Source organism: Oncorhynchus clarkii, chromosome 20, assembly GCF_045791955.1.
Source record: "Oncorhynchus clarkii lewisi isolate Uvic-CL-2024 chromosome 20, UVic_Ocla_1.0, whole genome shotgun sequence".
Taxonomy (NCBI): Eukaryota; Metazoa; Chordata; class Actinopteri; order Salmoniformes; family Salmonidae; genus Oncorhynchus; species Oncorhynchus clarkii.
This window is the reverse complement of record NC_092166.1, coordinates 79707781-79725847: the sequence shown is the minus strand read 5'-3', so window position 1 is coordinate 79725847 and position 18067 is coordinate 79707781. Positions and strand designations below refer to the sequence as shown.

The 18067-nt window shown below is 35.6% G+C and overlaps 2 protein-coding genes across 2 annotated transcripts in view; one reads left to right on the top strand and one right to left on the bottom strand.

Annotated features, from left to right (window-relative positions):
* LOC139375716 (RNA binding protein fox-1 homolog 3-like) overlaps positions 1-18067 on the top strand; it is a 677315-nt gene that overhangs the window by 122692 nt on the left and 536556 nt on the right. The window lies entirely within an intron of this gene.
* Positions 2815-3294, bottom strand: LOC139377174 (type VI secretion system spike protein VgrG1b-like). Its single transcript, XM_071120179.1, has one exon. It carries the CDS (start codon positions 3292-3294, stop codon positions 2815-2817), a length of 480 nt encoding a protein of 159 aa, XP_070976280.1.

Sequence of the window (18067 nt, the reverse complement as noted above, 5' to 3'; positions counted from 1 at the left end):
GAGAGAGAGGGAGGGAGGGGGAGTGGAGAGCTCTCTCTGTCTACACTGAGACAGAATCACCCATCCAGCCAGCAGAGAGAGAGAGAGAGAGGGAGGGAGGAGGAGTGGAGAGCTCTCTCTGTCTACACTGAGACACAATCACCCATCCAGCCAGCAGAGAGAGAGAGAGAGGAAAGCGAGGATAGAGGTATGCAGGATAGAGAGAGAAATGAAGAGAGAGAGAGATAGACGCTGGATATTGAAGTATTGGACTCAGACAATCAGACACATTGAGACTAGGACACTCCCAGAGTGAAGCCATTCAGATAGTTACTAGGTTGGGTTATGGTAATAAGCAAGCCTGTAACACATCAGCTGGTTATTACAGAGTTGGATTTGTGTTGATTTAACAGAGAAAAGTGAGAGAATGAGGTGAGGGAAAGAGAGAGGGTGAGAATGAGGTGACAGAAGGAGAGAGGGAGAGAATGAGGTGACAGAAGGAGAGAGGGAGAGAATGAGGTGAGGGAAAGAGAAGAGTGAGAGAATGAGGTGAGGGAAAGAGGGAGGGAGAGAATGAGGTGACAGAAGGAGAGAGGGAGAGAATGAGGTGAGGGAAAGAAAAAGTGAGAGAATGAGGTGAGGGAAAGAGAGAGGGAGAGAATGAGGTGACAGAAGGAGAGAGGGAGAAAATGAGGTGACAGAAAAAGAAAGATGAGAGAATGAGGTGACAGAAAGAGGAGAGGGAGAGAATGAGGTGACAGAAAGAGAAAGATGAGAGAATGAGGTGACAGAAGGAGAGAGGGAGAGAATGAGGTGAGGGAAAGAAAAAGTGAGAGAATGAGGTGAGGGAAAGAGAAGAGGGAGATAATGAGGTGACAGGATGAGAGAGGGAGAGAATGAGGTGAGGGAAAGAGAGAGGGAGAGAATGAGGTGACAGAAGGAGAGAGGGAGAGAATGAGGTGAGGGAAAGAGAGAGGGAGAGAATGAGGTGACAGAAAGAAAAAGTGAGAGAATGAGGTGAGGGAAAGAGAAGAGGGAGAGAATGAGGTGACAGAAGGAGAGAGGGAGAGAATAAGGTGAGGGAAAGAGAAGAGGGAGAGAATGAGGTGACAGAAGGAGAGAGGGAGAGAATGAGGTGACAGAAGGAGAGAGAGAGAGAATGAGGTGACAGAAAGAGAGAGGGAGAGAATGAGGTGACAGAAAGAAAAAGTGAGAGAATGAGGTGACAGAAGGAGAGAGGGAGAGAATGAGGTGAGGGAAAGAGAGAGGGAGAGAATGAGGTGACAGAAGGAGAGAGGGAGAGAATGAGGTGAGGGAAAGAGAGAGGGAGAGAATGAGGTGACAGAAAGAGAAAGGTGAGAGAATGAGGTGACAGAAGGAGAGGGAGAGAATGAGGTGACAGAAAGAGAAAGGTGAGAGAATGAGGTGACAGAAAGAGGAGAGGGAGAGAATGAGGTGATGGAAAGAGAAGAGTGAGAGAATGAGGTAACATAAAGAGAAGAGGGAGAGAATGAGGTGAGGGAAAGAGAAGAGTGAGATAATGAGGTAAGGGAAAGAGAAAAGTGAGAGAATGAGGTGAGGGAAAGAGAAGAGGGAGAGAATGAGGTGACAGAAAGAGAAAGGTGAGAGAATGAGGTGACAGAAAGAGGAGAGGGAGAGAATGAGGTGACAGAAAGAGAAAGGTGAGAGAATGAGGTGACAGAAAGAGGAGAGGGAGAGAATGAGGTGAGGGAAAGAGAAGAGTGAGAGAAGAAAAATATTTAAAGACATGAGAGCAAAGCCAGCGCTGCATGATTCATATTTGTTTAGTTGATTTTAATTTCCTCCTCTCACCTCTCTCTCCTCAACCCCTCTCTCCACAACACCTCTCTCCTCACCACCTGTCTCCTCAACAACTCTCTTCTCACCACCTCTCTCCTCACCACCTCTCTCCTCACCACCTCTCTCCTCAACACCTCTCTCCTCACCACCTGTCCTCAACACCTCTCTCCTCACCACCTCTCTCCTCACCAGCTCTCTCCTCACCACCTCTCTCCTCAACACCTCTCTCCTCACCACCTGTCTCCTCAACACCTCTCTCCTCACCACCTGTCTCCTCAACACCTCTCTCCTCACCACCTGTCTCCTCAACACCTCTCTCCTCAACACCTCTCTCCTCACCACCTGTCTCCTCAACACCTCTCTTCTCACCACCTCTCTCCTCAACACCTCTCTCCTCAACACCTCTCTCCTCAACACCTCTCTCATCAACACCTCTCTCCTCACCACCTCTCTCCTCACCACCTCTCTCCTCAACATCTCTCTCCTCACCACCTCTCTCCTCAGGGAACCTGTCTGTCTGTCTGTCTGTCTGTCTGTCTGTCTGTCTGTCCGTCCGTCTGTCCGTCTGTCTATCTGTCCGTCCATCCCACAGCCCCTGATCCAGTGACAGATACAGGCTAATCCACAGTACTCTACAGCAGTGGTCCAATTATATGACGTGGGAACAACAGTCCCACCGTTTTCATTGTTAATAATTCAATTTTGTCCTTGTTCTTCATGTCAAATGTTAAGTGTACCGGTTTGAGACCACAACATCAACCAAATACTTTGACCATAGTGTGATTGAATAAATGTTCAATTATTTAAAAGATAGGTTCATTATCATTTGTGCACACTTTCTGCCTGATTTTAGTCATTTAACTTCAGACTGGATTATTTTTCATGAAATAAAACTAAATGTGTAAAAGAATATATACATTTTTTTACTCAGACACTTGGGACCCACTCAAAACTTCCCACGACCCAAATTTGGGTCGCAAACCACCAGTTGTGGATCGCTGCTTTACAGTAATACTAACTGATATTGGCCCCCAGCTTGTGGCTGATATTGGCCCCCAGCATGTGGCTGATATTGGCCGCCAGCATGTGGCTGATATTGGCCCCCAGCATGTGGCTGATATTGGCACCCAGCATGTGGCTAATATTGGCCCCCAGCATGTGGCTGATATTGGCCCCCAGCATGTGGCTGATATTGGCCCCCAGCATGTGGCTGATATTGGCCCCCAGCATGAGGCTGATATTGGCCCCCAGCATGAGGCTGATATTGGCCCCCAGCATGAGGCTGATAATGGCCCCCAGCATGTGGCTGATATTGGCGCCCAGCATGTGGCTGGTATTGGCCCCCAGCATGTGGTTGATATTGGGCCCCAGCATGAGGCTGATATTGGCCCCCAGCATGTGGCTGGTATTTGCCCCCAGCATGTGGTTGATATTGGCCCCCAGCATGAGGCTGATATTGGCCCCAAGCATGAGGCTGACATTGGCCCCAAGCATGTTAGTGTGTTTGAAGAGCAGGAGTCAGAAACACTCTGTCATTTACACAGTGGCGACAGAGAGAGGGGGAAAGTGGAAGTTGGGGAATGTGGAGGGGGAGAGCGAGATAGGTGGAGATGGCAGGAGAGGGCAGGAGGAGGAGAAGTAAAGAGAGGGACAGGGATAGGAAGAGACAGACAGACAGACAGACAGACAGACAGACAGACAGACAGACAGACAGACAGACAGACAGACAGACAGACAGAGAGGGTAGAGGCATACAGACAGCCAGACAGCCAGACAGACAGACAAACAGACAGACAGACAGACAGACAGACAGACAGACAGACAGACATACAGACAGACAGACAGACAGACAGACAGACAGACAGACAGACAGACAGACAGACAGACAGACAGACAGACAGACAGACAGACAGACAGACAGAGAGACAGAGAGAAAGAAGGGGAGGAAAGGTGCTTCGATCATTTCATCAACTTCCCCGGGATCTGACTAAGATCAGTCGTGCGGTTAGACATGGCTTGAGTTCCAAACGGCAGCCTATTCCCTGTATAGTGCACTACTTTTAGGGTCCTAGTCAACAGTAGTCCACTATAAAGGAAATAGGTTGCCATTTGGGGCACGGGACAAGGTAGTCTCCCACCAACCCACTGAATCACCAAACAGGGCAACACCCTTCATCCACTGCTATTCACAGTGTCATTGGGCCTCGCTCCATTTCATCCCCCCTTTTTTTTACAGAGAGAAAGAAAAAGAATAAAAAGCTGCAAGGTGATTTCGCCCCCAAGGAGAGGGGGACCTCCCCCACATCCTCCAACCTCTCCTCCCTCTCCTCATCCTAATCTCCTGTTAAAGCCAGCATCGTATTACTTCTCCATGGATACCACAGAGAAAGGGGTGAATGAGAGAGAGAGAGAGAGAGAGAGAGAGAGAGAGAGAGAGTGGTGGAGTGTCAGATTTGAATATCTCAGCATTAAAATGCAAACATCTCTTTTCACTCTCATGCTTTCAACTCAGATGTGTTCTCTGCTGTCACTATAACCCCTGGAGGAGAGGAGAGAGGGTGTGGGAAAGGAGAGGGGGTAGGAGAAGAGGAAAGGAGAGAGTGATAGAGAGAGGAGAGAGGGTGTAGGAAAGGAGAGGGGGTAGGAGAAGAGGAAAGGAGAGAGTGATAGGGAGAGGAGAGAGGGTGTAGGAAAGGAGAGGGGGTAGGAGAAGAGGAAAGGAGAGAGTGATAGGGAGAGGAGAGAGGGTGTAGGAAAGGAGAGGGGGTAGGAGAAGAGGAAAGGAGAGGGGGTAGGAGAAGAGGAAAGGAGAGGGGGTAGGAGAAGAGGAAAGGAGAGAGTGATAGAGAGAGGAGGACAAGTGAAAGGAGGGGATAGGATAGAGGGAGTAGATGCTCTCACAGACTCACTGCAAAATTAGATGTTTATCCAAACTTCCACTCAATCATACAGGCTGACATTATTTTACTGTCATCCTCTCTTCCTCTGGTCCCTCATCCTTCTTGTTTCTTCTTTTCACACACCTGTACCCTTGAGACACCACACTGAGAGGCAGGAGAGGGGAGATCTTGCAAAATCTTGCATCTTATTATTACTTGTTATGGCTGTTCTAGTCCTATTCATCAATATGATCTGAATCTGAAGGCTGCTCTGTCTCTCTGTCTCTCTGACTCTCTCTCTCGGTCTCTCTCTCTCTCTCTCTTTCTCTGTATCTCTCTCTCTCTCTCTCCTCTCTTAAAAAGTATATGGAGGCTTTCATAGCAGACTCTGCAATGACACACAGAGACAGTCTGCTGAAATCTGTCTCTTTGCCAGCAGTAGATTCCCTGGCTTGGAGGGAGGAAGATGAAAACACGTTTGGCTGAAGAAAGAGAAGAGATGAAGGTGTGAGGCAATCTGCTCAAGGGACATAATAAAAGAGAGACAGAGAGAGAGAGAGAGAGAGAGAGAGAGAGAGAGAGAGAGAGAGAGACAGACAGACAGACAGACAGACAGACAGACAGACAGACAGACAGAGAAATCGGCAAAAATATCCTCTGTGTACAACATAGATCACCAAATAATGCATGCAGAGCAGAATTAGGACAATACCCACTAATTATCAAAATCCAGAAAATATCTGTTTTATTCCACAACCACCTAAAAGGAAGCGATTCCCAAACCTTCCATAACAAAGCTATCACCTACAGAGAGATGAACCTGGAGAAGAGTCCCCTAAGCAAGCTGGTCCTGGGGCTCTGTTCACAAACACAAACACACTCCACAGAGCCCCAGGACACAATTAGACCCAACCAAATCATGTGAAAACAAAAAGATAATTACTTGACACATTGGAAAGAGTTAACAAAAAACAGAGCAAACTAGAATGCTATTTGGCCCTAAACAGAGATTACACAGTGGCAGAATACCTGACCACTGTGACTGACCCAAACTTAAGGAAAGCTTTGACTATGTACAGACTCAGTGAGAATAGCCTTGCTATTGAAAAAGGCCGCCGTAGACAGACCTGGCTCGCAAGAGAAGACAGGCGATGTGCACACTGCCCACAAAATGAGGTGGAAACTGAGCTGCACTTCCTAACCTCTGGCCAATGTATGACCATATTAGAGTTAAGTATTTCCCTCAGATTACACAGATCCACAAACAATTTGAAAACAATCCCGATTTTGGTAAACTCCCATATCTACTGGGTGAAATACCACAGCCATCACAGCAGCAAGATGTGTGCCGCAAGAAAAGTTGAAGCAGGGAAACAAACACCATTTTATAAAATGTATAAAAACCATAGTCTAGGACTGATAGGAACGTTGATATATCAGATATGTCCCATACGCACAATAATCTTTTTTCACTCAAATGTTGTGCACAAATGTGTTTACATCCCTGTTAGTGAGCATTTCTCCTTTGCCAAGATAATCCATCCACCTGACAGGTGTGGCATATCAAGAAGCTGATTAAACAGCATGCTCATTACACAGGTACACCTTGTGCTGGGGACAATAAAAGGCCACTTTAAAATGTGCAGTTTTGTCACACAGCACAATGCCACAGATGTCTCGAGTTTTGAGGGAGCGTGCAATTGGCATGCTGCGTGTAGGAATGTCAACCAGAGCTGTTGCCAGATAATTAAATGTTAATTTCTCTACCATAAGCCGCATCCAATGTTTTTTTAGAGAATTTGGAAGTATGTCCAATCTGCTTCAGTAAACAGGACTGTAATGATGCCCAACCTACCTGTGAAAAAACGTACAACCTTCAATATCCTTTTATTATTATTTTTTTCTATGGTTGTCGCTCTCTCCATTTCTCTGTGTGTGTGTGTGTGTGTGTGTGTGTGTGTGTGTGTGTGTGTGTGTGTGTGTGTGTGTGTGTGTGTGTGTGTGTGTGCGTGCGTGCGCGTGTACGTGCGTGTGTGTGTGTGTGTGTGTTTGTGCTACTGTACTCAGAAAATAAAGGGCACCAATTCTACTGCTGGGCACCAATTCCATGTTGGAGAACATCACCTATTTCTTGTAGGAAAGGTTGAACTTTTCCCAGATTATTCATGTATTTATTACAAGGAAAAGTTCACAATTGTATGGACTATTACTGGATCCCAACAAGTTGTTGAAAACGGAACTCCAATCTACCCAAACATTTCCGGTGAAATGTCAGGTCAGGGAATGGGGGTTAGGATTTCGCCCTCAATCAACCAGCTATTATCCCATTCAATCTGACATATACAATATCAGGATAAAAATATAATCTCAGTATTTTTGTTTGTTTGTTTGTTTGTTTGTTTGTTTCTGGAGACAGCTGTAAGTGCCACTGTCAGTGCTCAGAAACATAGCAATATAATTCATATAATTTCTATACAGTCACAGATGATGAACAGAAACATAGCTATATAATTCATATAATTTCTATACAGTCACAGATCATGAACAGAAACATAGCTATATAATTCATATAATTTCTATACAGTCACAGATCATGAACAGAAACATAGCTATATAATTCATATAATTTCTATACAGTCACAGATCATGAACAGAAACATAGCAATATAATTCATATAATTTCTATACAGTCACAGATCATGAACAGAAACATAGCTATATAATTCATATAATTTCTATACAGTCACAGATCATGAACAGAAACATAGCAATATAATTCATATAATTTCTATACAGTCACAGATCATGAACAGAAACATAGCTATATAATTCATATAATTTCTATACAGTCACAGATCATGAACAGAAACATAGCTATATAATTCATATAATTTCTATACAGTCACAGATGATGAACAGAAACATAGCTATATAATTCATATAATTTCTATACAGTCACAGATGATGAACAGAAACATAGCTATATAATTCATATAATTTCTATACAGTCACAGATCATGAACAGAAACATAGCAATATAATTCATATAATTTCTATACAGTCACAGATCATGAACAGAAACATAGCAATATAATTCATATAATTTCTATACAGTCACAGATCATGAACAGAAACATAGCTATATAATTCATATAATTTCTATACAGTCACAGATGATGAACAGAAACATAGCTATATAATTCATATAATTTCTATACAGTCACAGATCATGAACAGAAACATAGCAATATAATTCATATAATTTCTATACAGTCACAGATCATGAACAGAAACATAGCTATATAATTCATATAATTTCTATACAGTCACAGATCATGAACAGAAACATAGCAATATAATTCATATAATTTCTATACAGTCACAGATCATGAACAGAAACATAGCTATATAATTCATATAATTTCTATACAGTCACAGATCATGAACAGAAACATAGCTATATAATTCATATAATTTCTATACAGTCACAGATCATGAACAGAAACATAGCAATATAATTCATATAATTTCTATACAGTCACAGATCATGAACAGAAACATAGCAATATAATTCATATAATTTCTATACAGTCACAGATCATGAACAGAAACATAGCTATATAATTCATATAATTTCTATACAGTCACAGATCATGAACAGAAACATAGCAATATAATTCATATAATTTCTATACAGTCACAGATGATGAACAGAAACATAGCAATATAATTCATATAATTTCTATACAGTCACAGATCATGAACAGAAACATAGCAATATAATTCATATAATTTCTATACAGTCACAGATCATGAACAGAAACATAGCTATATAATTCATATAATTTCTATACAGTCACAGATCATGAACAGAAACATAGCTATATAATTCATATAATTTCTATACAGTCACAGATCATGAACAGTAACATAGCTATATAATTCATATAATTTCTATACAGTCACAGATCATGAACAGAAACATAGCAATATAATTCATATAATTTCTATACAGTCACAGATCATGAACAGAAACATAGCAATATAATTCATATAATTTCTATACAGTCACAGATCATGAACAGAAACATAGCTATATAATTCATATAATTTCTATACAGTCACAGATCATGAACAGAAACATAGCAATATAATTCATATAATTTCTATACAGTCACAGATCATGAACAGAAACATAGCAATATAATTCATATAATTTCTATACAGTCACAGATCATGAACAGAAACATAGCTATATAATTCATATAATTTCTATACAGTCACAGATCATGAACAGAAACATAGCTATATAATTCATATCATTTCTATACAGTCACAGATGATGAACAGAAACATAGCTATATAATTCATATAATTTCTATACAGTCACAGATCATGAACAGAAACATAGCTATATAATTCATATAATTTCTATACAGTCACAGATCATGAACAGAAACATAGCAATATAATTCATATAATTTCTATACAGTCACAGATGATGAACAGAAACATAGCTATATAATTCATATAATTTCTGTACAGTCACAGATCATGAACAGAAACATAGCAATATAATTCATATAATTTCTATACAGTCACAGATCATGAACAGAAACATAGCAATATAATTCATATAATTTCTATACAGTCACAGATCATGAACAGAAACATAGCTATATAATTCATATAATTTCTATACAGTCACAGATCATGAACAGAAACATAGCTATATAATTCATATAATTTCTATACAGTCACAGATCATGAACAGAAACATAGCAATATAATTCATATAATTTCTATACAGTCACAGATCATGAACAGAAACATAGCTATATAATTCATATAATTTCTATACAGTCACAGATCATGAACAGAAACATAGCAATATAATTCATATAATTTCTATACAGTCACAGATCATGAACAGAAACATAGCTATATAATTCATATAATTTCTATACAGTCACAGATCATGAACAGAAACATAGCTATATAATTCATATAATTTCTATACAGTCACAGATCATGAACAGAAACATAGCAATATAATTCATATAATTTCTATACAGTCACAGATCATGAACAGAAACATAGCTATATAATTCATATAATTTCTATACAGTCACAGATCATGAACAGAAACATAGCTATATAATTCATATAATTTCTATACAGTCACAGATCATGAACAGAAACACAGCAATATAATTCATATAATTTCTATACAGTCACAGATCATGAACAGAAACATAGCAATATAATTCATATAATTTCTATACAGTCACAGATCATGAACAGAAACATAGCTATATAATTCATATAATTTCTATACAGTCACAGATCATGAACAGAAACATAGCAATATAATTCATATAATTTCTATACAGTCACAGATCATGAACAGAAACATAGCAATATAATTCATATAATTTCTATACAGTCACAGATCATGAACAGAAACATAGCTATATAATTCATATAATTTCTATACAGTCACAGATCATGAACAGAAACATAGCTATATAATTCATATAATTTCTATACAGTCACAGATCATGAACAGAAACATAGCAATATAATTCATATAATTTCTATACAGTCACAGATCATGAACAGAAACATAGCTATATAATTCATATAATTTCTATACAGTCACAGATCATGAACAGAAACATAGCAATATAATTCATATAATTTCTATACAGTCACAGATCATGACGGAAACATAGCAATATAATTCATATAATTTCTATACAGTCACAGATCATGAACAGAAACATAGCTAATAATTCACTATACAGTCACAGATCATGAACAGAAACATAGCTATATAATTCATATAATTTCTATACAGTCACAGATCATGAACAGAAACATAGCTATATAATTCATATAATTTCTATACAGTCACAGATCATGAACAGAAACATAGCTATATAATTCATATAATTTCTATACAGTCACAGATCATGAACAGAAACATAGCTATATAATTCATATAATTTCTATACAGTCACAGATGATGAACAGAAACATAGCTATATAATTCATATAATTTCTATACAGTCACAGATGATGAACAGAAACATAGCTATATAATTCATATAATTTCTATACAGTCACAGATCATGAACAGAAACATAGCTATATAATTCATATAATTTCTATACAGTCACAGATCATGAACAGAAACATAGCTATATAATTCATATAATTTCTATACAGTCACAGATCATGAACAGAAACATAGCTATATAATTCATATAATTTCTATACAGTCACAGATCATGAACAGAAACATAGCTATATAATTCATAGAATTTCTATACAGTCACAGATCATGAACAGAAACATAGCAATATAATTCATATAATTTCTATACAGTCACAGATGATGAAAAGAAACATAGCTATATAATTCATATAATTTCTATACAGTCACAGATTATGAAAAGAAACATAGCTATATAATTCATATAATTTCTATACAGTCACAGATCATGAACAGAAACATAGCAATATAATTCATATAATTTCTATACAGTCACAGATCATGAACAGAAACATAGCAATATAATTCATATAATTTCTATACAGTCACAGATCATGAACAGAAACATAGCTATATAATTCATATAATTTCTATACAGTCACAGATCATGAACAGAAACATAGCAATATAATTCATATAATTTCTATACAGTCACAGATCATGAACAGAAACATAGCAATATAATTCATATAATTTCTATACAGTCACAGATCATGAACAGAAACATAGCTATATAATTCATATAATTTCTATACAGTCACAGATCATGAACAGAAACATAGCAATATAATTCATATAATTTCTATACAGTCACAGATCATGAACAGAAACATAGCAATATAATTCATATAATTTCTATACAGTCACAGATCATGAACAGAAACATAGCTATATAATTCATATAATTTCTATACAGTCACAGATCATGAACAGAAACATAGCAATATAATTCATATAATTTCTATACAGTCACAGATCATGAACAGAAACATAGCAATATAATTCATATAATTTCTATACAGTCACAGATCATGAACAGAAACATAGCTATATAATTCATATAATTTCTATACAGTCACAGATCATGAACAGAAACATAGCTATATAATTCATATCATTTCTATACAGTCACAGATGATGAACAGAAACATAGCTATATAATTCATATAATTTCTATACAGTCACAGATCATGAACAGAAACATAGCTATATAATTCATATAATTTCTATACAGTCACAGATCATGAACAGAAACATAGCAATATAATTCATATAATTTCTATACAGTCACAGATGATGAACAGAAACATAGCTATATAATTCATATAATTTCTGTACAGTCACAGATCATGAACAGAAACATAGCAATATAATTCATATAATTTCTATACAGTCACAGATCATGAACAGAAACATAGCAATATAATTCATATAATTTCTATACAGTCACAGATCATGAACAGAAACATAGCTATATAATTCATATAATTTCTATACAGTCACAGATCATGAACAGAAACATAGCTATATAATTCATATAATTTCTATACAGTCACAGATCATGAACAGAAACATAGCAATATAATTCATATAATTTCTATACAGTCACAGATCATGAACAGAAACATAGCTATATAATTCATATAATTTCTATACAGTCACAGATCATGAACAGAAACATAGCAATATAATTCATATAATTTCTATACAGTCACAGATCATGAACAGAAACATAGCTATATAATTCATATAATTTCTATACAGTCACAGATCATGAACAGAAACATAGCTATATAATTCATATAATTTCTATACAGTCACAGATCATGAACAGAAACATAGCAATATAATTCATATAATTTCTATACAGTCACAGATCATGAACAGAAACATAGCTATATAATTCATATAATTTCTATACAGTCACAGATCATGAACAGAAACATAGCTATATAATTCATATAATTTCTATACAGTCACAGATCATGAACAGAAACACAGCAATATAATTCATATAATTTCTATACAGTCACAGATCATGAACAGAAACATAGCAATATAATTCATATAATTTCTATACAGTCACAGATCATGAACAGAAACATAGCTATATAATTCATATAATTTCTATACAGTCACAGATCATGAACAGAAACATAGCAATATAATTCATATAATTTCTATACAGTCACAGATCATGAACAGAAACATAGCAATATAATTCATATAATTTCTATACAGTCACAGATCATGAACAGAAACATAGCTATATAATTCATATAATTTCTATACAGTCACAGATCATGAACAGAAACATAGCTATATAATTCATATAATTTCTATACAGTCACAGATCATGAACAGAAACATAGCAATATAATTCATATAATTTCTATACAGTCACAGATCATGAACAGAAACATAGCTATATAATTCATATAATTTCTATACAGTCACAGATCATGAACAGAAACATAGCAATATAATTCATATAATTTCTATACAGTCACAGATCATGACGGAAACATAGCAATATAATTCATATAATTTCTATACAGTCACAGATCATGAACAGAAACATAGCTATATAATTCATATCATTTCTATACAGTCACAGATCATGAACAGAAACATAGCAATATAATTCATATAATTTCTATACAGTCACAGATCATGAACAGAAACATAGCTATATAATTCATATAATTTCTATACAGTCACAGATCATGAACAGAAACATAGCTATATAATTCATATAATTTCTATACAGTCACAGATGATGAACAGAAACATAGCTATATAATTCATATAATTTCTATACAGTCACAGATGATGAACAGAAACATAGCTATATAATTCATATAATTTCTATACAGTCACAGATCATGAACAGAAACATAGCTATATAATTCATATAATTTCTATACAGTCACAGATCATGAACAGAAACATAGCTATATAATTCATATAATTTCTATACAGTCACAGATCATGAACAGAAACATAGCTATATAATTCATATAATTTCTATACAGTCACAGATCATGAACAGAAACATAGCTATATAATTCATAGAATTTCTATACAGTCACAGATCATGAACAGAAACATAGCAATATAATTCATATAATTTCTATACAGTCACAGATGATGAAAAGAAACATAGCTATATAATTCATATAATTTCTATACAGTCACAGATGATGAAAAGAAACATAGCTATATAATTCATATAATTTCTATACAGTCACAGATCATGAACAGAAACATAGCAATATAATTCATATAATTTCTATACAGTCACAGATCATGAACAGAAACATAGCAATATAATTCATATAATTTCTATACAGTCACAGATCATGAACAGAAACATAGCTATATAATTCATATAATTTCTATACAGTCACAGATCATGAACAGAAACATAGCAATATAATTCATATAATTTCTATACAGTCACAGATCATGAACAGAAACATAGCAATATAATTCATATAATTTCTATACAGTCACAGATCATGAACAGAAACATAGCTATATAATTCATATAATTTCTATACAGTCACAGATCATGAACAGAAACATAGCAATATAATTCATATAATTTCTATACAGTCACAGATCATGAACAGAAACATAGCTATATAATTCATATAATTTATATACTGTCACAGATGATGAACAGAAACATAGCTATATAATTCATATAATTTCTATACAGTCACAGATCATGAACAGAAACATAGCTATATAATTCATATAATTTCTATACAGTCACAGATCATGAACAGAAACATAGCAATATAATTCATATAATTTCTATACAGTCACAGATCATGAACATAAACATAGCTATATAATTCATATAATTTCTATACAGTCACAGATCATGAACAGAAACATAGCAATATAATTCATATAATTTCTATACAGTCACAGATGATGAACAGAAACATAGCAATATAATTCATATAATTTCTATACAGTCACAGATCATGAACAGAAACATAGCAATATAATTCATATAATTTCTATACAGTCACAGATCATGAACAGAAACATAGCAATATAATTCATATAATTTCTATACAGTCACAGATCATGAACAGAAACATAGCAATATAATTCATATAATTTCTATACAGTCACAGATCATGAACAGAAACATAGCTATATAATTCATATAATTTCTATACAGTCACAGATCATGAACAGAAACATAGCTATATAATTCATATAATTTCTATACAGTCACAGATCATGAACAGAAACATAGCAATATAATTCATATAATTTCTATACAGTCACAGATGATGAACAGAAACATAGCTATATAATTCATATAATTTCTATACAGTCACAGATCATGAACAGAAACATAGCTATATAATTCATATAATTTCTATACAGTCACAGATCATGAACAGAAACATAGCAATATAATTCATATAATTTCTATACAGTCACAGATCATGAACAGAAACATAGCAATATAATTCATATAATTTCTATACAGTCACAGATCATGAACAGAAACATAGCTATATAATTCATATAATTTCTATACAGTCACAGATCATGAACAGAAACATAGCTATATAATTCATATAATTTCTATACAGTCACAGATCATGAACAGAAACATAGCAATATAATTCATATAATTTCTATACAGTCACAGATCATGAACAGAAACATAGCTATATAATTCATATAATTTCTATACAGTCACAGATCATGAACAGAAACATAGCAATATAATTCATATAATTTCTATACAGTCACAGATCATGAACAGAAACATAGCTATATAATTCATATAATTTCTATACAGTCACAGATCATGAACAGAAACATAGCTATATAATTCATATAATTTCTATACAGTCACAGATCATGAACAGAAACATAGCTATATAATTCATATAATTTCTATACAGTCACAGATCATGAACAGAAACATAGCTATATAATTCATATAATTTCTATACAGTCACAGATCATGAACAGAAACATAGCAATATAATTCATATAATTTCTATACAGTCACAGATGATGAACAGAAACATAGCTATATAATTCATATAATTTCTATACAGTCACAGATCATGAACAGAAACATAGCAATATAATTCATATAATTTCTATACAGTCACAGATCATGAACAGAAACATAGCTATATAATTCATATAATTTCTATACAGTCACAGATCATGAACAGAAACATAGCTATATAATTCATATAATTTCTATACAGTCACAGATCATGAACAGAAACATAGCTATATAATTCATATAATTTCTATACAGTCACAGATCATGAACAGAAACATAGCAATATAATTCATATAATTTCTATACAGTCACAGATGATGAACAGAAACATAGCAATATAATTCATATAATTTCTATACAGTCACAGATGATGAACAGAAACATAGCTATATAATTCATATAATTTCTATACAGTCACAGATCATGAACAGAAACATAGCTATATAATTCATATAATTTCTATACAGTCACAGATCATGAACAGAAACATAGCTATATAATTCATAGAATTTCTATACAGTCACAGATCATGAACAGAAACATAGCTATATAATTCATATAATTTCTATACAGTCACAGATGATGAACAGAAACATAGCAATATAATTCATATAATTTCTATACAGTCACAGATCATGAACAGAAACATAGCAATATAATTCATATAATTTCTATGTGGCTGACAGTCACAGATGATGAACAGAAACATAGCAATATAATTCATATAATTTCTATGTGGCTGACAGTCACAGATCATGAACAGAAACATAGCTATATAATTCATATAATTTCTATACAGTCACAGATCATGAACAGAAACATAGCTATATAATTCATATAATTTCTATACAGTCACAGATCATGAACAGAAACATAGCTATATAATTCATATAATTTCTATACAGTCACAGATCATGAACAGAAACATAGCTATATAATTCATATAATTTCTATACAGTCACAGATGATGAACAGAAACATAGCAATATAATTCATATAATTTCTATACAGTCACAGATCATGAACAGAAACATAGCTGTATAATTCATATAATTTCTATGTGGCTGACAGTCACAGATGATGAACAGAAACATAGCAATATAATTCATATAATTTCTATACAGTCACAGATGATGAACAGAAACATAGCAATATAATTCATATAATTTCTATACAGTCACAGATCATGAACAGAAACATAGCAATATAATTCATATAATTTCTATACAGTCACAGATCATGAACAGAAACATAGCAATATAATTCATATAATTTCTATACAGTCACAGATCATGAACAGAAACATACAGCGTCTGACCGTAAGGTACTACAGAGGGTAATGCGTACGGTATTTGTACATCACTGGGGCCAAGTTTCCTGTCATCCAGGACCTCTATACCAGGCGGTGTCGGTTCTCTCCGCTAGCGCACGGCAAGAAGGTACCGGAGCTCGGAGTGTCTAGGACCAAAAGGCTCCTTAACAGCTTCTACCCCCAAGCCATAAGACTGCTGAACAATTAATCAAATGGCCACCGGACTATTTACATTGACCCCCCCCTTTTGTTTTTACATTGCTGCTACTCACTGTTTTTTATCGATGCATAGTCACCTCGACTAACCTGTACAACCGCACACACACTTTCTCTGCCCTTAACCTTGTTCTGAACACCTCCAAATCAAAGGTCATGTGGTTTGGTAAGAAGAATGCCCCTCTCCCCACAGGTGTGATTACTACCTCTGAGGGTTTAGACCTTGAAGGTAGTCACCTCATACAAGTACTTGGGAGTATGGCTCGACAGTACACTGTCTGTCTCTCAGCACATATCAAAGCCACAGACTCAATTTAAATCTATAATTAGTTTCCTCTATCGTAATCGCTCCTCTTTCACCCCAGCTGCCAAACTAACCCTGATTCAGATGACCATCCTACCCATGCTAGATTACGGAGATGTAATTTATCGATCGGCAGGTAAGGGTGCTCTCGAGCGGCTAGATGTTCTTTACCATTTGACCATCAGATTCTCCACCAATGCTCCTTATAGGACACATCACTGCACTCTTCTGTAAACTGGTCATCTCTCTATACCCGTCGCAAGACCCACTGGTTGATGCTTATCTATAAAACCCTCTTAGGCCTCACTCCCCCGTATCTGAGAAATCTACTGCAGCCCTCATCCTCCACATACAACACCCGTTCTGCCAGTCACATTCTGTTAAAGGTCCCCAAAGCACACACATCCCTGGGTCACTCCTCTTTTCAGTTCACTGCAGCT

Bases quoted from the DNA above. Each gene is read 5' to 3' on its own strand.
- LOC139377174 (XM_071120179.1), bottom strand. From the start codon at position 3,294: ATGCTTGGGGCCAATGTCAGCCTCATGCTTGGGGCCAATATCAGCCTC.